The 22,368-nt window shown below is 51.2% G+C and overlaps 2 protein-coding genes across 7 annotated transcripts; both read right to left on the bottom strand.

The window, feature by feature from the left end:
* Positions 1-156: 156 nt before the first annotated feature.
* Positions 157-10,723, bottom strand: MIEF1 (mitochondrial elongation factor 1; the record flags this gene model as incomplete). 4 transcript variants are annotated; one of them, XM_082352771.1, is made up of 4 exons in its annotated part: positions 157-2,308; positions 3,231-3,493; positions 3,693-3,870; positions 10,601-10,723. In XM_082352771.1, 3 exons carry the CDS (start codon positions 3,868-3,870, stop codon positions 1,502-1,504), a joined length of 1,248 nt encoding a protein of 415 aa, XP_082208897.1. In that variant the 3' UTR covers positions 157-1,501. The 4 variants fall into 4 exon arrangements, with proteins under 4 accessions (XP_082208897.1, XP_082208896.1, XP_082208898.1 ...); XM_082352770.1 differs by lacking the exon at positions 10,601-10,723 and adding an exon at positions 4,713-4,856; XM_082352772.1 differs by lacking the exon at positions 3,693-3,870 and having other exon boundaries at positions 10,601-10,715.
* MIURF (mitochondrial elongation factor 1 upstream open reading frame) lies at positions 10,717-12,991 on the bottom strand (the record flags this gene model as incomplete). 3 transcript variants are annotated; one of them, XM_082352848.1, is made up of 3 exons in its annotated part: positions 12,832-12,969; positions 11,343-11,536; positions 10,717-10,957 (listed from the first exon to the last, which is right to left on the bottom strand). In XM_082352848.1, exons 2-3 carry the CDS (start codon positions 11,345-11,347, stop codon positions 10,717-10,719), a joined length of 246 nt encoding a protein of 81 aa, XP_082208974.1. In that variant the 5' UTR covers positions 11,348-11,536; positions 12,832-12,969. The 3 variants fall into 3 exon arrangements, with proteins under 3 accessions (XP_082208974.1, XP_082208975.1, XP_082208976.1); XM_082352849.1 differs by lacking the exon at positions 12,832-12,969 and adding an exon at positions 12,112-12,800; XM_082352850.1 differs by lacking the exon at positions 11,343-11,536 and having other exon boundaries at positions 12,832-12,991.
* Between the last annotated feature and the right edge of the window lie 9,377 nt (positions 12,992-22,368).

The raw sequence follows: 22,368 nt of genomic DNA, 5'->3' as shown, positions 1-22,368 counted from the left end.
GCTTCACCAGAATCTCACTGATGGAGAGGTAGTAAGAATAAAAATAATAATAGGATTTGACGGCAGGAGAACAAAATACTGGATGGGCAGATCAGAAACAGAATTATCATCAGCCTCTTGGCACAAAAAGGAAAAAATAAACACAGAACAAGAAGATGCACTGACATTGTATATTAAACATTCCTCCCCACTCTCAGGATACTTTTTACATTGCAATAAATAGTGCAATTCTAGCAGCGGGAAACAAGAAGGAACGTGGCAAGTACCCACCTCCCTCTCATATGTGTTTTAGCCATATGCTCTCTTCCTAGGTAGCACCGATTTCCCCAGGTGCTGGGTGAGAGACAGGACAGGGGGAAGAGGTCTGTGCATCTGTGCCTGCCCTTTGGCCTCTGGAGGTGCCTGGAGAGTTCAGCAAACACCTCCATCACGTTCCTGTGACAGACACTGGGGAGCGGAGGGCTGGCTGTTGGGCCCGTTCTTGCTCTAAGGCAACATCCTAGAAAGGCAGGGCCTGACGTGGGAGAAACATGGTCACTGACGTTCAGCCGCCTGTATAGCTGAACCTCTAGCACTAAGACTGTGTCCTTGAAGGCCTTGTCCTAATTGGCAAGAAGGTGAGGAAGGGGGCAAACAACAGCCCCTTCCCTCCCGGTCTTTGTCTGACTCCTGCACACGGTGATGCTGGGCTGGACCAGCCACAGATGAGGCACAGACATCAAGCACGCAGACCCTCTCCACCACCTCCAGGTTCCCCCACTCTACACTCTCACTGATGGCCACTGAGAAACAGTCTCCGAATAACTCTGCATCCAGTTTATCTTGAGCCCTCACTCCTGGGTGCGGCATCAACAGTGCTCCCGTGAGAGACCTTCTTAGCACTTACGGATATGAGTTGGTCAAGAGTTGGCGGGGGGGGGGGGGGGAATGGGCTTCTTTTCCAGGAACCTGGGTCAAAGGCCAGCTTTTCCACCAGCTTTACCCCTAGAAACCCTAAATACTGTCTGGGCGCTCTCTGCAGAGTTCAGTTTGAAACATGCAATCATAACTTCAGTGACAGTCAACTACAAGGCAGCATCTTGATTAGGCAGATGTGCTCCAGAAAAAAAAGCAAAACAGGTGTGAACAGGTGGAAAAAGAGAAGACACTGAAAAGGGGCAGGTGGCAGGGCAGACGGAGCAGACCCATGCCAAGATGCAGAGCACCAAGTGGCCTCCACAGCCCGGGCCAGCGCTCCGCCTTCTCAATTCACTCAAAGAAAAACGAGCCTGGAGCAAGGGGGAGGGGAGGAGTAGGCAGCACAGTGCTTGGTAACGAAAATAGAAACGGGTGGTGAGAAAAGAGGAGAGAGAGATGCCTTTCTCATCAGCGTGAAGTGCCCAGGCCGATGACCAGCAAAGATGGGAGGCACCTAGGGACCCTGTGAGGCACCAACCATGGAACCAAGTGTTTCTAACAGAGAATCCAGGGCCTGACCGCCCGACACCTGCCTTCACCTGCCCTATGTCTGCAGCAGCACCTCCGGCTCAGACAGTGAGCAATAGAGAGTGTATCCCAATTCGTCTATTTCCTCAGGGGTGAGCTCTGCAAATAAGTTCACCTTGGGGTTTAGGGCGCTGGGCAGGACTCCGGCCTCTAAGTAGCTGATGAGTCCCCTCAAGGCCTGCAGGAATCGGTCCGCCAGCACATCTGGAGACCAGTCAGCCTCCTCCTGGGCCAAGTGGAGGATGGCGTTGGTGAGCTGGCTGGCGCTGAGGTGGCCCAGGGCCGGAGTGGACTTGCACACGGCCTTGAGGATCTTGAGGCACAGAGAGCGGCAGCCCGAGTCGGCCTGGTCCAGAGCCCGCAAGCGCGCCGTCTCGGCGGGACGCAGGCTCAGCCGCCACAGGTTGTCATACTGGGCTAGCCGATGTGGTTTGGCCACCAAGACAGTGTCACCAAGGGTCACTGATGGCAGGAAGTCAATGACGAGATGCCTGTCGCGCTCATACTGCACTTCCAGAGTCAGAGCCTCTGGGGGTGGGGCCGGTCGAATCACATAGTCCAAGAGGGACCCGATGGCCGGCCAGTTGATGGAGCCAGCCACTACCTTTTCGAACGTGTCTGCCACTGTCTTTGGAGAGAGGTAGCCCCCTACTACACAGCGGTCCCAGTAACTGCTACCACGAGGAAAGTACTCTGGGTTCTCCCGGCGAACCAGGAAGAAGCCGGGGATGTTCATGATGGTGTCCTCTCCAGGGATACACGACCACAGGTTCTGCTCCAGCACGAGGGGCACGATGAGTTGGATGTGGTCGGCTGTCACCACCTGGTGAAGAATAATTAAAAAGGTTTTGAGGGATTTAATCTGCTCAAGAGCCAAGTTTCCCCAAACACGGGTCCCACCATCTTATATCCCCCCCAACAAAAAGGGAAACTAGGGCTTCCGTGGTGGCGCAGTGGTTGAGAATCTGCCTGCCAATGCAGGGGACATGGGTTCGAGCCCTGGTCTGGGAAGATCCCACATGCCACAGAGCAACTGGGCCCGTGAGCCACAATTACTGAGCCTGCGCGTCTGGAGCCTGTGCTCCGCAACGAGAGGCCGCGATAGTGAGAGGGCCGCGCACCGCGATGAAGAGTGGCCCCCGCTTCCCGCAACTGGAGAAAGCCCTCACACAGAAACGAAGACCCAACACAGCCAAAAGTAAGTAAATAAATAATTAAAAAAAAAAAAAAAGGGATATTCCATTGTTTAAAAAAAAAAAACAAAAAACATTTGGGGCAAGCACCAAAGCTGCTTAAGAAGCTCCCTATTAAAAAAAAAAAAAAAAAAAAGGAAACTAAGAATTCTTCCACGTGACTATATCAATTCAGAGTGTGGATTTCAACCCAGGTCTGTCGGACACCGGCGCCCGTGCTCATTCCACACACCACGTTGCCTCTGGACACAGGAGTACACATGACATCCCCCAGGCCTTGACGACCCGAAGGAAAGCCAGAAAGGAAAGATAGGGACAAGAATATAGGAAGGAGGAGGCCTCTGACAGCTTCCTAGAAGTTGTGAGTATGACTAAAAAACAAAAAACATTAAAGGCAGGGATCTCCAAATGCTACCGCAGTATGTGGAATTCAGACGCAGTAGGACTGACCTTTCTGGCAAGCCTGGGGGACTGACCTCCTGTACCAACAGACCTACTGAGAAGCATCCTGGTCAGTACAACCCTGCCCTTCGTTAAGAACCCCCTGCTTACCTGCAGGTCATCATAGAGGCTGCCACTCAGGTACATGTCCCGAAGTGGCATGTCAGGCAACTTGGCCCGCAGGAAGCTCCGGAGCTCGGCACATATGTCCACGGCAGCTTGCTTGGCCCGAGCCTGCTCGCCAGCAGGGATGGCCGCCCGCTTCCGGTAGTAAGTAAGAAGTTTCTCCTGCAGGGACATGCGGAGTCGTGACTTCTTCAAGTCTACCTGGCCCTTCCTGGCCAATGGCTTGGGCCGGGGCAGGCAGAATGTATCTGCCAAGGCAAGAGAGAGAGGCACGTGAGCTCTTCCCGCGCTTGCTCATCCATGGCTGCCTCAGCCCCAAAGGAGACGGGCTTGGCACAAAAGGCTAGCATGGTGCCTGGCACGTATGTCCTTAAGAAATGTGTTGAATGCATGAGTAGCACTGAGAGCCCCGAGGTCAGTCCCAGAAGGGGTACCAGCCTTCCTCACCTGTGTCAAAGGCCAAGGAGCCTGTGGGAAGGGCCTGTAGGGACCTACTCAGGCCTGTCTTCATGTCCTTGTTGAGCAATCGGGGGGAGCCCATCCAGTTTGGTTCTTCCCAGCTCCTTTTCCCTGAATGGCTCAGGCGGGTGGGGCTGGTAGGGGCACTGATTGCCCTATCGTACATCTGAAACAGCAGAGAGGACCCAGCACATGACCTTCTTTCCTGTTTCCCTCCTTCCCAGCAGCTTTGCCTTAATGAGTTCAGCTACTATTTTTCAATAACTTTGTTTTATTCTAGATTATGGAATACTTTGCTCCGCACAGAAGATCTCAGGAAATACTAAATGATATAAATAAGAAACAGATTTATCCATAATGTCATAACCCAGAGATAATGGTTAATATTTTGGTATATTTCTTTCTGAAAATATATATTTGTGTAATTAGGATCCTCCTCTATATACACTTTTGAAAACTGATTTTTTTTACGTATCATTTTTATCACTCCCCCATATCACTAAAAATGAATCAGTGTTGAACATTATGGTACAATTTCACTGAATGGCTACTCTGTGCCAGGAGTTGTTCTAGGTGCACAGAATAAAGCAGTAATCCAAAGAGACCCAATCCCTGCCCTCATGGAGTTTGCAGTTTAGCAGAGGGATACAGGCAATATATAATCAACAAGCTAAACCATGCAGATATAGGTGTTAAGAAAAGTAAAGTAGGAAGGAGAAATAGGAAAAATGTGTGGTGGGAGTCCTGCTATTTTAAATAAGGTAGTCAAGGAAGGATATTTTGATTATTTGCAATTTTTCACTCGCTGGGATAAACTTTTTATTTGTATCTCCAACAGTTTCTTTAGGGCGGAGTCCTAGAAGTAGATTTACTGAATCCTCTTAAGGTCTCGTCTAATAATGCCAAATAACCAAGTTACATTTCCATTAGCGGTATCGAAGTCTTATTCTAAGTCAGCTCCACTCGGCAGCCTCACCACCTCTCCAACCCCTGGCTGAGTGCACTTACCCGCTTAACCGCCAGCGTAGCAATGCCCAGCATGGCTGCTCCGCCCACCCCCAGCACCAGCCGGGCGTTGGAGAGCACAAAATCAATGGCCGTCCCGATGCCATTATCATCCTTCTTGCTTTTGCGCTCACCAGCGCCTGCCATTGCTCACCTGAGGATGAAGGCAGAACACAGCCATCACCACCTCGGACCCTGAGAACCAGCCCTCCTCCTCCCTCCCCCGTCAGGCCGGTCCCCAACAATTTCAGGGTACTCTGTGAGTTCCAGGAACCCAAATCCTCCTGCCTCTCGCGCTCCATGTTCTAGGGTCAGGAGGGAGGTGTCGTGTCCCTTGATGTATCTGGATGCAAGGCGGAGGAAATGATCATGCTAGTCACGGGAAAACCTCCCCGCCAGTCCATTGAGATTACAGAGAGCGATTAGAAGCTGTCAGCCCTTTCTCGTGTGAGTGAAGTACCCCGCCCCCACGCAATACAACCCTCCGGACCCCTTCCCAACATTACAACGCAGATCGTATTTTGATCCTCTGACCACTGCTTATGGAAGGTTAGATCTGAGAAGGTGTAAATTAATTAGAGACCCACCTAATCCCGTCACATCACTTCACACATAGGGAGGTGACTTGCCAGAGGTCCCAGAGAAAAGCAATGACAAAGCCATATGCAAAACTCAGGCCGCCTCTCAACTCCTAGCATGATGGTTTTTCTACTGTATCATGTTTCCCCTTACCCAAGTCAAACTGTTCCTATTCTACGTATTTTCTGCGAAAAATAATAACAACAACAACACGGACTAAATACCCTGGCACACGGAGACATAACTACAAGTCCATATGTGAGAAAGATCCAAAGAAGAAAAGAACTCTCTGTGGACAGTCCCACTTGACAAATGCTTTGTTTCTTGGGGAAAGTGTGCAGGGGCACCACAAGAAGCTCAGGTGAGCCTGGCACTGCGACAGAGACCGAGAATAAACAAAACGGTCACTGCAGACTCAGCTGTTAACTGGAAAACCAAATACCCACCTGCTCAAGTGTGCTTGGAAAATGAACTAAAAACGTGGTCGCCTACGCGGAGCTCATGGGCACAAGGCAGAAGAGGCTGGCCTCCGCACAGCGCTGGAGCGAGGCGAGCACGCCTTTGCTCCCCGGCAACAACGGGGTCACCCTGACTGAAGCTCCCCTAGTCTCCCAGGAAGCCCATTTCCCATGGAGTTAGAACCCTGGGCCTGACCCAGTAAAGGATGGCAAAGTGGCTCAAATCTGAACACTGCTACTCCTCCTACCTCCCGTGTCCTGCACGCCAGGAACTATGTAGGGAAAAACAGCTGTCTGCCATTCACCAATACCCCTGTAACGGGAGGACAGAGCGGGACGAGATCACTGGTGCCTCTCCCAGTGAGAAGTAACATCCTCTCTAAACCCTTACAACTGGGTGTTGCTAGCGTTGCACGTCACGCCCCCGGCCTCCCCTGTCAACAAGAGAGAAATATGTCTGCCTCTACTTATTCCAGCAACTGAGTTAACTAAGAGTCGCTGTCAATCCCAAAATTATTTTCTTCCCTAACTAGAGTTCACAGCCATGGCACTTTTCTTTTCTCCACCTTTTACCATCGATAGGAGCCTCAGGTTTAGGGACCTAATGAGAGACTGCTTGGCCAAATGAAATATACTCCCACTTCAAATGCACAGAGCAAACAAGGCTGAGGAGCAGAGTTAAACTCTGTATTTACAGGTGGGGTCAGGCAAGAGCTCTAGTCATCCTCCCTCCAGTGGCCACTGAGACAGAGATGGGACAGAAACTCATCTGAGGCAGAGTAATCCAATCAGGACAAAGCTGATCATTACACAGTTCCCGATACAAAACCATGACCACTGTTTTATTGCTTTTAAAACAAAAGAAACTTTAGGGATGTATTTACAATAGGGAGGACCACCCTCTGAGTCAGGGGTCCCCAACCCCCGGGCCGGTAGTGGTCCACAGCCTGTGAGGAACCAGGCCACACAGCAGGAGGCGGGTGGTGGGCGAACGAGGAAAGCTTCACCTGCCGCTCCCCATCGCTCCCCGTCGCTCCCATCACCGCCTGAGCCATCATCCCCGCCGCCCGGGCCCGGGGAAAAATTGTATTCCACGAAACCGGTCCCTGGTGCCAAAAAGGTTGGGGACCGCTGCTCTAAATGATCCTTGCATGTGATGCAGCAGAGCAAGAAGGGCACATTCTCACTCCGCGCAGAAGCCGGAAGGAGCCTCTCTGGTTCCTTGGCCCCTCGGCCCCTCTGATGACTGGTGAGAACAAGGCACTGAGGTGGCATAATAGAAGAGCCTGGGTTTTAGTCGGAAATCTTGAGATTGAGTACTTGCCTTTGAGCCCTAATTAGCTGGGTGACCTCAAATGAGTTTCTTAACCCCTCAGCTATGTAATGGGGATAATGATGTCTGCATGGCCTAAATCACAGGGTTGTAGTGAGGAAAATATATCTACTAAAATACCGTATGTGAACACTTTATACACCGTAAAAGGACTCTACAAATGTGGGCCATCATTAAGTCTTTTAAGATCTCCATCCACAGGACAAAAGGTCAACTTCCAGAAGGCAGTCAGCAATCCAGACTGTCCTGTGAGTTACATTTTACCTTCTGAGATGGAGCCAGGAATGGCCTATGAAACCCAAGGTGATGCTATCCTGGGCTTGAGACCAAAACTATGAAGTTGAGCAGGCTTGGGAAAAGGCTTTTTTACTCTAGTGCAATATACTCCCCACCCCATCCAAGGACCAGGTGATGTCAAAGACCTGGTGACCTGGAAGAGGAAAGAACATCCACAGCTCCCATAGGGAGATCAAAGTTTCTATTCTAAAACTGAACTCAATCTGTTCCAGTTGAAACTACTTAAGCACAGTCTACCGTCCACTCAGGCTCTGCCGCACTAGCTGGGAGCCTGCGGGAGGCGGGAGCTCTGCCTGGCAAGGAGAGGGGCCTGGAGGAGCCCTGTTGTTTAATGGGTTTAGTTCCAGTTTTACAAGATGAAAAAGTTCTGGAGATCTCTTGCGCAACAATATGAATATTCTTTTTTTTTTTAATTTGTTTATTTATTTTTGGCTGCATTGGATCTTCGTTGCTGCGCACAAGCTTTCTCTAGTTGTGGCGAGTGGGGGCTACTCTTCATAGCGGTGCGCGGGCTTCTCATTGCTGTGGCTTCTCTTGTTGCAGAGCACGGGCTCTAGGCACGCGGGCTTCAGTAGTTGTGGCACGTGGTCTCAATAGTTGTGGCTCGCGGGCTCTAGAGCGCAGGCTCAGTAGTTGTGGCGCACGGGCTTAGTTGCTCCGCGGCATGTGGGATCTTCCCGGACTAGGGCTCGAACCCGTGTTCCCTGCATTGGTAGGCGGATTCTTAACCACTGCGCCACCAGGGAAGTCCCTACAATATGAATATTCTTAACACCACTGAACTGTACACTTACAAACAGTTAAAATATTGGAAAAAAAAAAAAAAAGAGGAGGCGGAACACTGACCTGGTGGGCAGGGCTAAGGATGGGGAATGTGAACTCTAGGCACATTTCAGACAAGTTGTTTAACCTGTCTCCTTAGATACAAAAATGGGAATAGAAATACTCATCACCGCATTACAGTGGGAATGATGAGTAATGGAGGCCCTGTATCTTCCTAGGATGACAGCACAGAACTGTGAAAATTCCAACTTATTCTCCTTGAAAAGGCCATATGACTTAAACATCTGGCTTGAGTAAACTTGAGAAGAGCTAACATATACTGAGTGTGTACCATGTGCTGGGCATTTTACACCTATTAGTTCCCTTGATCCTCACAACAATCCCATGAGATCAGTCACATTGTTATCTCCAACTTACAGATGAAGAAACTGAGGCAGAGGTTAAATAATGGCCCAAGGTCACCATGTCAGAAAGTTGTGCAGCCAAGAGTTGAACCTAGAGCTCACGGGGCTGGGGAGTAGTTTACAGGGGTCCAAGTAGCCTGCAGCCCCTCCTCGTACACGTCTCCTCTCCACTAACCACTCGGACTCGGCCATACACTTCCCGGGGGCATTGTGGCTCATTCCCTGCTGTGTCTTCAGGGCCAGCAGTATTTGACACGTAGCAAATATCTGTTGCATGAATGAGCTACTGATTCTATGGCTTTTTTTTTCTGGGCGGGGCGGTGGGGGTGGCGGTGAGGAGGTGGTAGCAGCACCTGTAACCCAACTCAGTCAAGAGACGAGGAACACAAAGCCTTCGGTGTTCACTTCCTCTCTCCCTGGGCAGGCAGGCCCTTGTGGGCATCATCTCTCACCTGGCCCTTTACTCCCCAAAGCCAGTCTGCCCATCAACCTGTGTAGCCGAGGAGGACCCAAAGCCACTACGTCAGGCTCCTCCTCCTGCTTTCCCTCCGTTAAAAACAGCGCCGTCCACCCAGCTGGCACGCCTCACACCTCACGGCCATCGCTCGCTCCTCTCTCCTCCTGCTGCGCCAGCTTCCGCCTGGAGAAGTCCGCTGCCGCACACGGTGTGCTCACGAGCCACCCCACCGCCGCAGTCCCTCCAGCTCACCTGGTCAGAGCCGCGGCCTCTGGTATCCCCTGCCAGTGTATTCTCCATGCTGCCACGGCCACGATCCCTCACCCACGCCATTCCCCTGCTGACAAAGCTCTGATGGTCCCCCTCTGTCAGATATCACGACCTCCTCAACAGGGGATTCGATGTCCTTCCAGACCTGGTCCAGCCTCACTCTGGTCACCTGCCTTACAGGTGCACCATTCGAGCCACTCTGGACTCGGGTTTCCAGACTATAAAATGTGGCAGTCTGTGTTTTCACCTCCACACTTGCTCATTGCCCGTCTGCCCGGCGAGCTTCTATTTCGCACCTGAGGCAGACCTCAAATGTCCTCTTTTCTGTAGCCACCTGTGATCCCTCCACCGCCACCCGCCCCCAAGGCACGGTTTTGGCATCATCCCTGTCTCCAAGCTCTTTACCCGACCTCTAGTACAGAGCTGTTCGCCCTGGAATTACCTCCCGCCGATCTCCACATGAGACCCGTCCCTTGATGGGCCACATCGTTCATCTCCACCTCAGAGCCTACCAGAATGCCAGGGCCAGAGAAGGCCCTCTGGGAAGTTGCTGAATTAAATACAATCATTTGGTTACAGTGGGACTATCACACTGGCATGGGAAGTAAATAGAACTAACATACCACTGGCCAAGAACCATTCCAAGTACTTTGTTTGCATTATCTCTTTTTTTTTTTGGCCACACCGTGCGGCCCTCAGGATCTTAGTACCCGGACCAGGGATTGAACCTGGGCCCTCAGCAGTGAAAGCGCAGAGTCCTAACCACTGGACCGCCTGGGAATTCCCGAGTTGTCTCATTTAATTCTTGCAATAAGCTGAAGAGGTTAGGTACTGTTATTTCACAAATGAGGGAATGGAGGCCTAGACAGATTTAGTGATTTACCCTAAATCCCACAGTTGTTAGTAGCAGGGCCAGGAAGGCACCGTCCTCCAAGGTCTGTACACTATGTTTGCTTTAGAGACTGTTGCAACAAAGTCTAGTTATGTTTGGGGAAACATGATCTTGCCCTCAATAGAAGTGAATCTACCAAAGAATGAGGCAGCCAGGAACTGAGCTCTAATAGTTTTAACCAATGTCTTTTCTAGCATTTTCATATGTAAAATGTTTTATGAAACAAAATGGTCTCCCGGTGGGGCCTGAAACTCAGGGCCTTTTTTTTCTTAACAAGGGAACATACTTCTGTTAATATGTTGTATTTCCTCCATTGATTTATGACTAAAGGACTCTGGTCACTAAAAGGAAAGGTTCTCCCTCTCCTGGTCCCCTGCAACAGAAAAAATGAAACCTATAGGAACAAGGGCCTACCTACCTGAGGCTTCTTACCGCATCTGTGAGGTGGAGGTGGGAGAGAGGCAGGCGTGTCTATGGAAGGCACTTTTGTCCTCTTTCCCTTGGAATTAGGATGGGAGGGGAAAGGAGAGGATCCTAAATAATCCCTCCCAGTTTGCTGTGGAGGAATGCCAGGCCCTTTTCCAGCTGCCTCTCCCGGGCCGCAGGATCCTCTAGCTTCTGATTTTTCCGGAACTCACGGCGGATGGAGGCAAGGTAGAAGTCTCGATCAGTGTAGCGAAGCTCTCGGCCTTGGCGCAGCAGAGCCCGGTAGAGACTCAGCACCGCCTCTCGGCTCCATGGGGCCATGGGGGACTGACAGGGGCTGGGCGTCAAGCTATATGCAGAAGGGAAGAAAGAGAAGCCTAGAATCAGAATTAATGCTGGAAGGGCCTGTGGAGACTATCTAATTCAGTAGTTCTTAATCTAGGTCTCAGAGACCCCCCCCCAAGGTCACAATATGACTTAGTGGCGGGGCTGGGACTATATCCCAGCCTACCGACTCCTGCTCCTGGGAAACTGCCGGTTACGCTGAAAGGCCAGGGCTTGGAAGCTGGGCTGTGTGTGCTTGAATCTTGGCTCTGCCACTTGTTTGCCATATAGCTTTGGGCAAAGTACATAACCTCTCTGAGCATCAGCTTCCTCACTTTTAAAATACAGATAATGCTATCTACCTTTACATATTGCTATGCATCAATACTATATACACTAACAGTACTTACCACATAGGGTTATTCTGAGAATTGCCTGAGATATCACTTGTAAAGCACCTGTAACAGAAGTTCACCACAAGGGGTGGTCTAGAGTCGTTGGAGACGAGGGGTCTCAGTCATACTTGAATCCTGGCACCACCGCTTATGAGCTCATTACCTTGGGCAAGTTTCTTAACTTCTCTGGGCTTACCTTAGTTCCTCATCTGTAAAATGAGGATTAAAATTGTATTTACCATATGGTTTGTATGAGGATTAAATGAGTTAATGTATGTAAACGTGGTTAGAATAGCACTCGGCATATACTAAGCAGTCTATCAGGGACAGGTATCAATATTATTAATGCTACCTACCCTCGTTTGTAAGTGCTCGATAAGTATTAGAATTAGATACACATAAACTGTCACCAGCTTCCTCCCGTAAAAATAAAGTCTTACACAATCACAGAGGGTTACCATCTGTAAAGTGCTTTGTCATCCATTATCACATTTAAACTGAGGACTTTATGAAGTAGCCAAGGTTCATAACAAGAAGCGTTAACGCTTATGGAGTGTTTACTATGTAGCACGCATGGGCTAAGCAGATCCCACGTGACAACTCTTCTCATTCCATCAACAATCCCAGTGTCGTCAGTATCCCCATTGTAAGTGGAGGAAACGGACGCTCCCAGAGGGAAGTAACTTGCCCACAAGCACCCAGCTATAAAGGGGGGGGGGGGGCACTCCTGACCCCCAACTCTGACTGCCTGTGTAATGATAACTACTATTTGCTGGGATCTTACCATGTGTACAGCACTTCCAGGTGCTTTACAAACTTTCCCAGCACAGCGCCTGGCACATACCAAGGGCTCAAAAAAGAAACTGAACGAAAGAGGGAACCCTCACAACGTCCCTGTGTGGAAAAAAGCATCATCCCTCTTTATGAAATAAAGAACTGAGACTGAGTGGAAGAGGTATTTGACTGGTAAAAAGGTCTGGACTTTGGGCCCAAAGTCGGCTAGCCATCAGCCTCCGGCCTTCATAACTTGCTGCGCGAGCTTGAGGAAGCCACTGTCCGCGTCCCTTTTTCCTCAGCTGTAGAAGAGCGCCCCTCGGCCCCAAGGGCCTCCCGGAGTGGGAGAGATGAATCCAGAAATCAACAGGAAAAGTGCTTTATGAAGTAGGAGGCGATTGTCACGCGAGGGCTGTTACTACAAGGTCGATCGGCGAGTGGACCGCTGGGCCCCGGCAGGTCCCCCCGACCCTGCGGGGCGTCGCACCGAGGCGGGGTGGAGAGACCCCGAGGCTGGGGCAGGCCGGCTCAGGGGCCCCGGGAAGGCTCCGGAGGCTGAGGCGGGGCCCCGGAGCGGCCTCCAGGGGAAAGCCCAGGGCGGGCTGGGGCGAGACCCCCGACGACCAGGCCGGTAGCCCGGACCCGGGCCGGATGGGGGGGCCCAGACAGTGGCCCTGAGAGAAGGCGTGGCGAGCCCCCGACCCCGGCCCTCACTCCAGCCCTCACTCACCTGCGGACCGCGCGCGCTTCCACTCCTCGGGATTCGCCTCTCGCCCGGTATCTCTCCTGGGGTCACCCACCAACATGGCCCCTTCACTTCCGGGACACGACCTTGCGCACGGAGCTGAAGAGTGGGACCGAAGAGAACCTGGAGGCAGGCGGGGACTGGAGGACTTCCGGTCTTCCAGGCCTACGCCTCTCTAGGGGTGGGGCCAGGAGCCGCGTCAGGCTACGCCCCTTGCGCGGCTCCGCCCCACAGGCCGGAGTCCCTCCTCCGTAAGTGACATCACCTAAGGACGGGCCGGCCGAGGCCATTCGGGCCCCGCCCACCCACTCGGGCCCCGCCCAGTCGGAGGGCCGAGGAGCGGTGGTCCGGGTTGGGTAGAGCTGGGGAAGGCCGGTTGCAGCCGTTGTGCGGCGTAGTCCCCCAACCTGCTGCCAGCTCTGTAGCCTGTCAGGCCCCAGCACTGTCTGCTGATCTCGGGCTGGAGCCATGGGCGTGCCTGGGGGAGGTTTAACACTAAGGGTATTCCCTATCGTGGCTTTTAAAGGTCTTCCGTTTTGTCAGACGGCTTTCTTTTCATCCCTCCGTGCTGTTCCCGCACCCCTGGCAAGGACCTACCTTTCAAGGTCCCCTTCAAATGTCCCCCTCTAGAAGTCTTTTACAGCCCCTTCCTCGCCCCTCATCCAACACACTTAGGTGTCTCCTTTGGGCCCCACAGAAATGTCTGCACACCACCGTTAGGGCTTCGCTCCTTCAACAACGAAACGTGTTTATTGGCGCCTGTTATTTGCCAGGCACTGTTTTTTAATTTCTGCATTAGTTTCTGTCTCTCATCAGATTTGAGGGCAGGAACCATGTCATTATGGAATCCGTAGAGGGAGAGGGGAAGAGGCAGGCTTTGGAATCAGGCCCAGGTGGCTCCAGATGCAGCTCCACCACTTAAGGACAGCTGCCTGCCCTCTGACAACTTTCCTAACCCCCTCAGCCCCTCTCCGCTTTTGTGAGGATTTAAAAGACATCTATCAGGAAGGGGTGGGCACTTACACAGAGCAGTTGCCCACCCATCCATTTATTCTTGCACAAATCCTTGTTTGGGGTGTCTAGTGTGCAAAGCACTGCCACAGGCATTGCAGGGAACAGAGAAATCAAGTCCTCATCTTCTAGTGGGGGCTGATGTGAGAGGAGGTGATAAGGGCTGGGAGGAGAAATACTGGGTGAGAGGATGGAGAGAAAGGAGTTGCTTTTTTTCTTGGAGTGTTGCTGGAAGGCCTGTCTGATAAGGGGACCTGAGTAGGACCTTCAGGAAGGGCATTCCATGTGTTGGCCCTCAGGTGGGCCCTCAGGCTGTCCTAGGAGCAACAGGGAGGAGGCCAGTGCATGGGGAATAGCGTGAGAGCGTGAGCAAGGGCTGGGGGGGGGGGGGGGAGGCGGGTGGCGAAGAGGCAGGACAGGGGGTCCTTATCAGGGGCAGGGGAGGGGAAATCTTGCTGGGACAGGAGCCACCAGAGAATCTGGAGCAAAGGAGTGATGGGACCTGACTTCCATTTGTTTGTTTGTTTATGGTGAAAAAATTTATATTTAGAATTAGCCAGCTGGATGCAGTTTAGATGATCCCAATTTTGTTGGCACCACCGCAAGCATCATAGTCAAGGCCAGTTAAACATATGCCTTCTTCTTTCCATCAGACCCCATCAGGGTGTTGGCCTTGGCTATGTGATGTCATAAAAGTGTCTTCCCAGCCTGTTTGATACGTGTTGATGGCCTTGACCTCCACAGTGAACACAAGTGCGTTGCTCTCTTCTTCATGGCAGACTCAGTGGTCTGGGGAACGTGGTGTTGGTGTAGTGGTCAAGCTTGTTTCTCCTGGGGGCGCACGTCCGAGGATATTTAGGCTGCGGTTGGAGCCGCTGTGTCTTTTGTGTGTGTGTCTGTGGATTCATTTCAGCACTGCCTTCTTGGCCTTCAAAGTCTTTGCTTTGGCTTCAGCTTTGGGAGGGCAGGGGCTTCCTTCTTCACTTTCGGCACCATCTTTGTGAAAAGGGTCCCTGACTTCCATTTTTCACAGGATCAGTCTGGCTTTGAGGCTAACGGGAGGCTGCAAGGGCTAAAGCAGGGAGACTGGTCAAGAGGCTGCTGCAAAGCCACAGGGGAGAGAGGACAGGGGTTCAGACCAGGGTGGCAGTGTGGAGGGGAGTGGCAGTGTGGAGGGGAGTGGTCAGATCCAGGAGGTATTTGGAGGTAGAGCCACAGAAGTTGCTGATTGTGGGGGTGAGATAGAAGGGTAACCCGTGGCTTCGGGGTCCTGCCTGAGCAATTGCCCTGGTGCTCCTCTGCTCCAGTCTATTCAGGAGCATCTTCCAGGCCTTCCAAATTGCTAAAAGAAGGCAGTTTTCCAGGGCCCTAGGGTCCCCACTCAGGTAAAGGAAGACTTTCCATGGCATAGGGAGCCCCATCAATACTGGGGAGACTGTGAACCCCTGGAACCTCTAGGAAAGGGAGGGGCCCAGATGGGGGTCTTGAGGAGGCTTAAGATTTAAGAGCAATAATGCGTGTGGCATCTGGGATCTTAGACATCATTCCCCCAGGGCTGGCTTGGTGTGGGAAAAGCACTCACACTGAGAGGGCACCAGCCTCTACAGCTGCCTTTATTAAGCATCTCTTGTGTGTCAGACACTGGATTGAGTAGTTTACAAATGTTGTATTATGTCTAATCCCAACAACCCTGTTTGGTCAGCATGATTATCCTGATGATGAAAACCAAAGCAGAGAAAGGTTCGGGCATTTCTCTAAGACACTGAGCCAGGCAGCCAAAAAGCTCGCTGTGGAGCCCAGGTCTGTCTTACTCCGAAATGTGTGTTCTTTCCGCTCTTCGAGGCTGCCCTACTTTGCTCTTTAAAGAAATAATTTTGTGACACAAATAAATCTAATTGGTGACATTCCCGGCTGGAAGACCAGGGGAGCTTTTATGTCTCGCCTAATCCTCCTGTTCTACAGAACATTATTTTTAGGAGGGAAGGAGGGAGGTCCCTTGGCGGGGAGGGGTCTGCCCTTCAGATCAGCTCCCCCAGACTCTTCTTACTCTTCAGGGTCTTCTCTTTATTTCCAGACTCACAAGGCTCCTCCCTGCCCACCCCATCCCATGCTCCCATGGCAACGGAGGTGGGGCAGTGGGGCAGGCATCTGGCAACCACATGCATCCATGGTGCCGAGATCTCAGGGCTCTACCTGGTTCGACAGGATGGGCAGGCTGAGACCTGCAGGAGATCAGTCCCCAGGCCACTGTGGTGTCCCTCGAAGGGGTCATCAGTGGACAGTAAAAGTGAACAGTTCCTGAGCTCTCTGCCTGTGCCAAGACACACGTGCCAACCCCCACCTGCCATCAGAGTCCTGTGAGGATAAGACTGTCATTGTCCCAGTTGCATCCAAGGAGATGGGATCTTGAAGAGCCGTAAGCGGTGGGACTAGGGTCTGAGCTCCAAACCATCCAAGGGCTAGATGAAGTCACTCAGGACAAGGGTGGAGGGAGGGCACAAGGAGGAGCAGCCCTGGGGACACGTATCGGAAGCAAAGGATGCTGGAGAGGGCCAGTCAGAAGACAGGAGTGTCCTGCAGTCTTGGGGGGAGGAGCGTATGGTCACAGAGGCCGGCGCCCCAGCAAGTCCCGTATCATCCTTCCCCTGTTAGGAGCTGGTCTCCGACTGACTGGCTCAGCAAGAGGTGGGGGCAGAGGCCCAGGGGCTGAAGAGTAAATGGAAAGTAGAGAGAGACACAGTGATTTTGCTGAGAAGGGAAAGAGCAAGATGAGAGGACGGTTAGAGGGGAAGAAAAGCAGGTTGGGTCGGGTGGGCTTGGGCTTGGGCTTGGCTGATGCTCGTTCTAACCGCCAGCAGGGGAGGGAAGGAGCCAGTAGAGGGAGAGAAGCTGAAAATGCCAGCGTGAGTAAGCCCTCCCTGGAGTGATGTCACAGAGGGGCAGGAGGGGAGAGTGAGAGTGGGCCAGGTTCCCCTTTACCTGCAGGAGGAGTGGCTCAGGCCAGCCCCAGGCTTCCCTAAGAAGGCAGAGAGAGTGAGAACCCTGAGGCCGGGTCTTTCCGGTCTCATTCCCTTTACTTTGCCGGGGAGGATGCCTTATAAAATTGAGACGCTCTGTAAATGCTTGGTGCTCTGAAGTGGAGGGAAATTGCTATTGGATGACAAGACAGAAGGCTCAATCCAGCCCACCAACCCTCAGCAGCCCTCCCAGGGGAACCCAGGGTGGAGTGAAGGTGTAGATGCTCGTATTACCCAGGATGATGGAGATGTTGGCTGTAACCAGATCCGGGAGAGTGAGAAGCCAGGGACCCGGAAATCATTCTCAGAGAGCCAAGCCCCTCCGAACGGGGTTTGCTGTCTTCAGATGTCACTGATCCTGTGTTCACCACACGAAAACCTGATATCCCTGGACGGGAGTGAGGTTCCCCCGTTGTCCTGTGAAATCTTTGCTGCCCGCGTTGTGCAGTCAAGGAGAAAGTGTTACAGGGGGCAGATGGGTGTGGTGGGCTGAGGTCTCTGGGCTTAGAGTCGGGGTGAAATGAATGAATGGCAGCTGTCGCCGCTGTTAGACCTGGGAGTTTATCCAGCTCAACCCTCCCTACTGACCCCCCCCCCAACACACACACACACACTCAACTGTACAGCCACCCAGAGACAGAATATACTGACCAAATTTTACTTTTTAAAGTTTTTATATCTGTGGTGTATTCATCTGGAATTCACTTTGGTGTAAGGAGTGAGGGAGGGATTGTAATTAGCCTTTTTTCTAAATGGCTGTCAGATATTTATGAAATAATCCTTCTTTCCCCCAATGCCACCTTTATTATATATTAAATTCTTGTGTGTATGTAAGCACCCCATCTCCAGTTCTTCAGAATATTGTGACAAGTTTACATTTTCCGACTTCCGGGTGAGTGTGCCCTCCGCAAGGCTCACTGGAGCTGCATCAGGAACTTTGACTTGGCACTGTAGGTGATGAGGAGCTACAGACTATATTTAAGTTGGGAAGGGGTGGTAATAGAATCAGATTCTAGATTGTAATAGAATCAGATCTAGAATGTAGAGGCAGGGCTGCTGGGTGTGGTTGTTCAGGTTATGTACTGCACAAGGACACCACATCCAAGGAGCCCCTGTCACATCTTAGACCTTGTAGAGTTGTATGTTTCTTATGACATTTCTTTAGCAGAAGGCAGTGATTTGTCTCATTCTAATGAAATCAGTACATTGTGGCAATTTTCCAATAGATGAAGGTAAAATGTCTTGAGGAAGAGATGCCCTTCCCAATTTTGCACGAAAGCCTTTATGGGCTGGCAGTAGCCCTGCATGGAGAATGGATTAGTAGAGGGAAACTGGAAGAGGGAAAAGGAAGAACAATGGATGATTTCTGCATTTCCAGGTCAAGGTCTGGGGTGTATGGCAAGGCCAGTAATTGAGTCCTTGGGGCCCGACTGGGAACACGCCAGTGGAGCAGATAGCAACATCTACTACTACTAACTCTAATGCCAGTTAGAGGCCTGGGAGACCGGTCACCCAAGGAAGGGTGAGTTACTACGTGCATCTCGGGTCAGTAGAATTCAGCAAGGATTTCGTGAGCGTGGCCAGGCCCTGGGCAGAGTGCTAGGGACCCAGAGGTGAGGCCCAGCCCTGCTGGGTAGACAAGACAAATGCTCCAGAGGTGTGTCCTCCACCAGTGTTCTTCCTCAGAGCGCTGACACCTCCCGTGCAAGTTCTGGAAACTTCATTCCCTCTGTAAAAGGGGAGACAAGGATCCCTTTCCTCTGTCTGCCTTTAGCACTTTGACATTCCCCCAGCACTGCCTTCAGCGTTTTGAGTTATTTCCTAGGTTTGGTTTTCTTTTATCGTTATCATTTTCCACGGTTCTGATTTTTATACATTTGCTTTTCCATTCTGTGGCCTGTATTTGTATAATCTACCTCATATCCTGGGTGGTGTCCAGTGAGAAGGAAGAAAGAGGAAGGAAAGGAGAGATGGGAAGCCAGCGCCGCGGGTCACGGACATGCCCGGCTCTCCCACCAGGCGGCAGTGCTGCACCACGAGAAGGCTGGTGGAACCCTGGTCCTAAATCCCAGCTGGGAAGCTGTGTGCCACTGAGCAAATTCTACCCTTAATGTCCCTAAATCCTAGGCTCCCCACCTCCAATCTCGCAGGCTGGAAAGTGGGAGGAAACCCCCCCCCAAATACTATTCAGATTACAGGAGGTCGCGTATGCAAAGGGCCTGGCGTGGACACAGCAGATGCTCAGTGGTCGGGTTCTCCTGCTCCAGGGATCCTTACCTCTAACAATGTCTGGAGACATGTTTGGTTGTCACACTTGGGGGAGTGGATTCTACTGGCGTCTAGCGGGTAGAGCTCAGGAATGCTGCTAAACCCTCTGCAGTGCACAGGACAGCGCCCCCAGCAAAGAACGATCTGGCCCACCATGTTGGTAGCGGTGAGGACGGGAAACCCCGGTCTACTCCCAATCGATTTTGAGCTCCTGGAAGGCAGAAAATGTGTCTTGTCCATTTCTGTATCTTCCTCAGGGCCTGTCACACGGCAGTCTGTCATTGAGTGGAGGGTCAAGTTGAGAGGCAAGTAGTGGCCCGTATATGGTGGTAGGACCAGCGGGCATCAGACCAGAGGACTGACGGGCATGGAGCAGGGCCACGTGCCTGACTGCATTAGCAGTGGGGCTTCCTGAGGGCTGAACAGGATTTGCAAAAACGTAACTGCCTCCTAAGCACATTAGTCAGATTGCTTCAAATGCTAACGATCAAGGGGCCTCTTTGAAAGTTTTATTGACTTGAGCACCCCCAGCAGAGCCTTCTGTCCCAAGAAGTGGTCTCATTAACTGGAACGGGTGAATCAGGAAACTCTCTGCCTCCTACAAATCTCAAGAATGTCGTGTCTTGTTCCTCGCACCCCTCAACCTACGCCCCAGGCCTTGACCAATGTTTGTGGAACCAAACGGGAGAAAGTCTAGAAGTCCCGTTCCTGGAAGGGCAAGGGAGTGGCGGGCAGAGCAGATCAAGGAAGGGAGAGGATTGTTATTTTTGCCTCCCTGATGGACTGTCACATGGATGACGGCCTGGCTTTGTCCTGTGTGACCCTCTAGAAGGCGGAGCCCCCTAAAGGGGGGCTTGTGGGAGGCAGGCTGGGTCTTCAGAGAGGCAGCCTGGCAGGACAGGCCGAAGGTTCTAATTACGCCACAGAGGCTGATCCAGTGTGATATTCAATAGAAGTGGCAAGTCTGGGCTAGGCTGGGTGGATAACTGCGGGGCAGCTGATCCTGTGGGCAAGCCCTGCAGAGGAGGAAGTTTGGGCCATAAAATACCTACTGCCCTCGGGTGGGCAGGGAGGGTGTCCGTGACAGAACGCCAGCCCTCAGGCGGGCAGAGTTGGGTGACTAAGGAGCAGGGGGTCAGGGAAGTGGGGGTATCAGACAGCACTGGAGACAGTCCCGGGTTCAAATCCTGGCGCCTCCACTGTTTAGTGGCGTTGAGTTGTTTAGTCATTCATTCCTCTGATAGCCATTGAGTTGTGCCAGAACTGTTTCTGGGAGACAAACCCAAAAGCAGGCAATTCTAAGTCCGTGTGGAAAGGGCATCATTGGAGACATTCAGGCAGAACGGGAGCCCAGAAGGTCAGCACCTAACCCGGGTGTGGAGAACCTGGGTTAGGAGAAGGTCAGCACCTAACCCGGGTGTGGCGAACAAGTTGGGTGCAAAATGGTGGCAGAAGGTTCTGGGATGAGATAATAGTGGGTACGAACTGGCAGAGGAGTGCTGAGTTCCATCAGATGAGTTCAAATGTTTCTGGCTGTGAGTAGCAGAAAACCCAACTCAAAGCGTCTTTATTCTTTATCTTTTTAAAAATATTTATTTATTCCACTTTCTTTATGGTCGCATCGGGTCTGAGTTGCGGCACGCAGGATCATTGTTGTGGCACGCGGGATCTTTCGTTGCGGCGCGCAGCCTCTTCGTTGCAGCTCATAGGCTTCTCTCTAGTTGAGGCGCTCAATAGTTGTGCTGCGCGGGTCCAGCTGCCCCGCGACGTGTGGGATCCTTTCTCCCTGGCCAGGGATCAAACCCGCGTCCCCAGCATTGGAAAGTGGACTCTTTCACTGGACCACCAGGGAAGTCCCTCAAGGTGTCTTTAACAAAAGGGAATTTATGGGCTCACATAGCTGAGAAGTCCTAGCTGTGGGTTTTAGCGGAGGCTCCACACAGCAGCCAGTGCTATAAGCTATATGCTCTACACACACCCCTGTATTTTTTCTGGTAGTGGAAGGGTAGTAGTTCCTTTTCTATTACTCTTGAAGAAGAGAGAAGAACTTCTTTTCTAGGAGCTTCCCGCGATTTCTTCTGTATAACTAGCCTGAATTGGTCCACTTGTCCATCCCTGAAGCAATCGCCCTGACCTGGCAGCAGATGTCACTAATTGGCTTAGCCATGCAGGGCTACTTCAGGAGCTGGTGTGTGCATGTGTGGGCATGTGTATGTGCACATGTGTGTGTGTGTCAACCTTGCCAAAATGCATGGTTAAATTCTGGGAGGAAGATCAGGAAACTTGCACAAGCCTCTTAGATAGCCTCATCCACCAGAGGGCAGACAGCAGAAGCAAGAAGAACTACAATCCTGCAGCCTGTGGGAAAAAAACCACATTCGCAGAAAGACAGACAAGATGAAAAGGCAGAGGGCTATGTACCAGATGAAGGAACAAGATAAAACCCCAGAAAAACAACTAAATGAAGTGGAGATAGGCAACCTTCCAGAAAAAGAATTCAGAATAATGATAGTGAAGATTCTATCTTCACCACTATCTTCACTCTCACCACTATTATTCAACATAGTTTTGGAAGTCCTAGCCATGGCAATCAGAGAAGAAAAAGAAATAAAAGGAATACAAATTGGAAAAGAAGAAGTAAAACTGTCACTGTCTGCAGATGACATGATACTATACATAGAGAATCCTAAAGCTGCCACCAGAAAACTACTAGAGCTAATCAATGAATTTGGTAAAGTTGCAGGATACAAAATTAATGCACAGAAATCTCTTGCATTCCTATACACTAATGACGAAAAATCTGAAAGAGAAATTAAGGAAACACTCCCATTTACCATTGCAACAAAAAGAATAAAATACCTAGGAATAAACCTACCTAGGGAGACAAAAGACCTGTATGCAGAAAACTGTAAGACACTGATGAAAGAAATCAAAGATGATACCAACATATGGAGAGATATACCATGTTCTTGGATTGGAAGAATCAATATTGTGAAAATGACTATACTACCCAAAGCAATCTACAGATTCAATGCAATCCCTATCAAATTACCAATGGCATTTTTTACGGAACTAGAACAAAAAATCTTAAAATTTGTATGGAGACACAAAAGACCCCGAATAGCCAAAGCAGTCTTGAGGGAAAACAACGGAGCTGGAGGAATCAGACTCCCTGACTTCAGACTATACTACAAAGCTACAGTAATCAGGACAATATGGTACTGGC

The sequence above is a fragment of the Balaenoptera borealis genome (genome assembly GCF_965194805.1).
Source record: "Balaenoptera borealis genome assembly, chromosome: 13".
In the NCBI taxonomy this organism is placed as follows: Eukaryota; Metazoa; Chordata; class Mammalia; order Artiodactyla; family Balaenopteridae; genus Balaenoptera; species Balaenoptera borealis.
The sequence above is the reverse complement of the archived record's forward strand: the minus strand, read 5'-3'. Positions and strand labels throughout refer to the sequence as shown.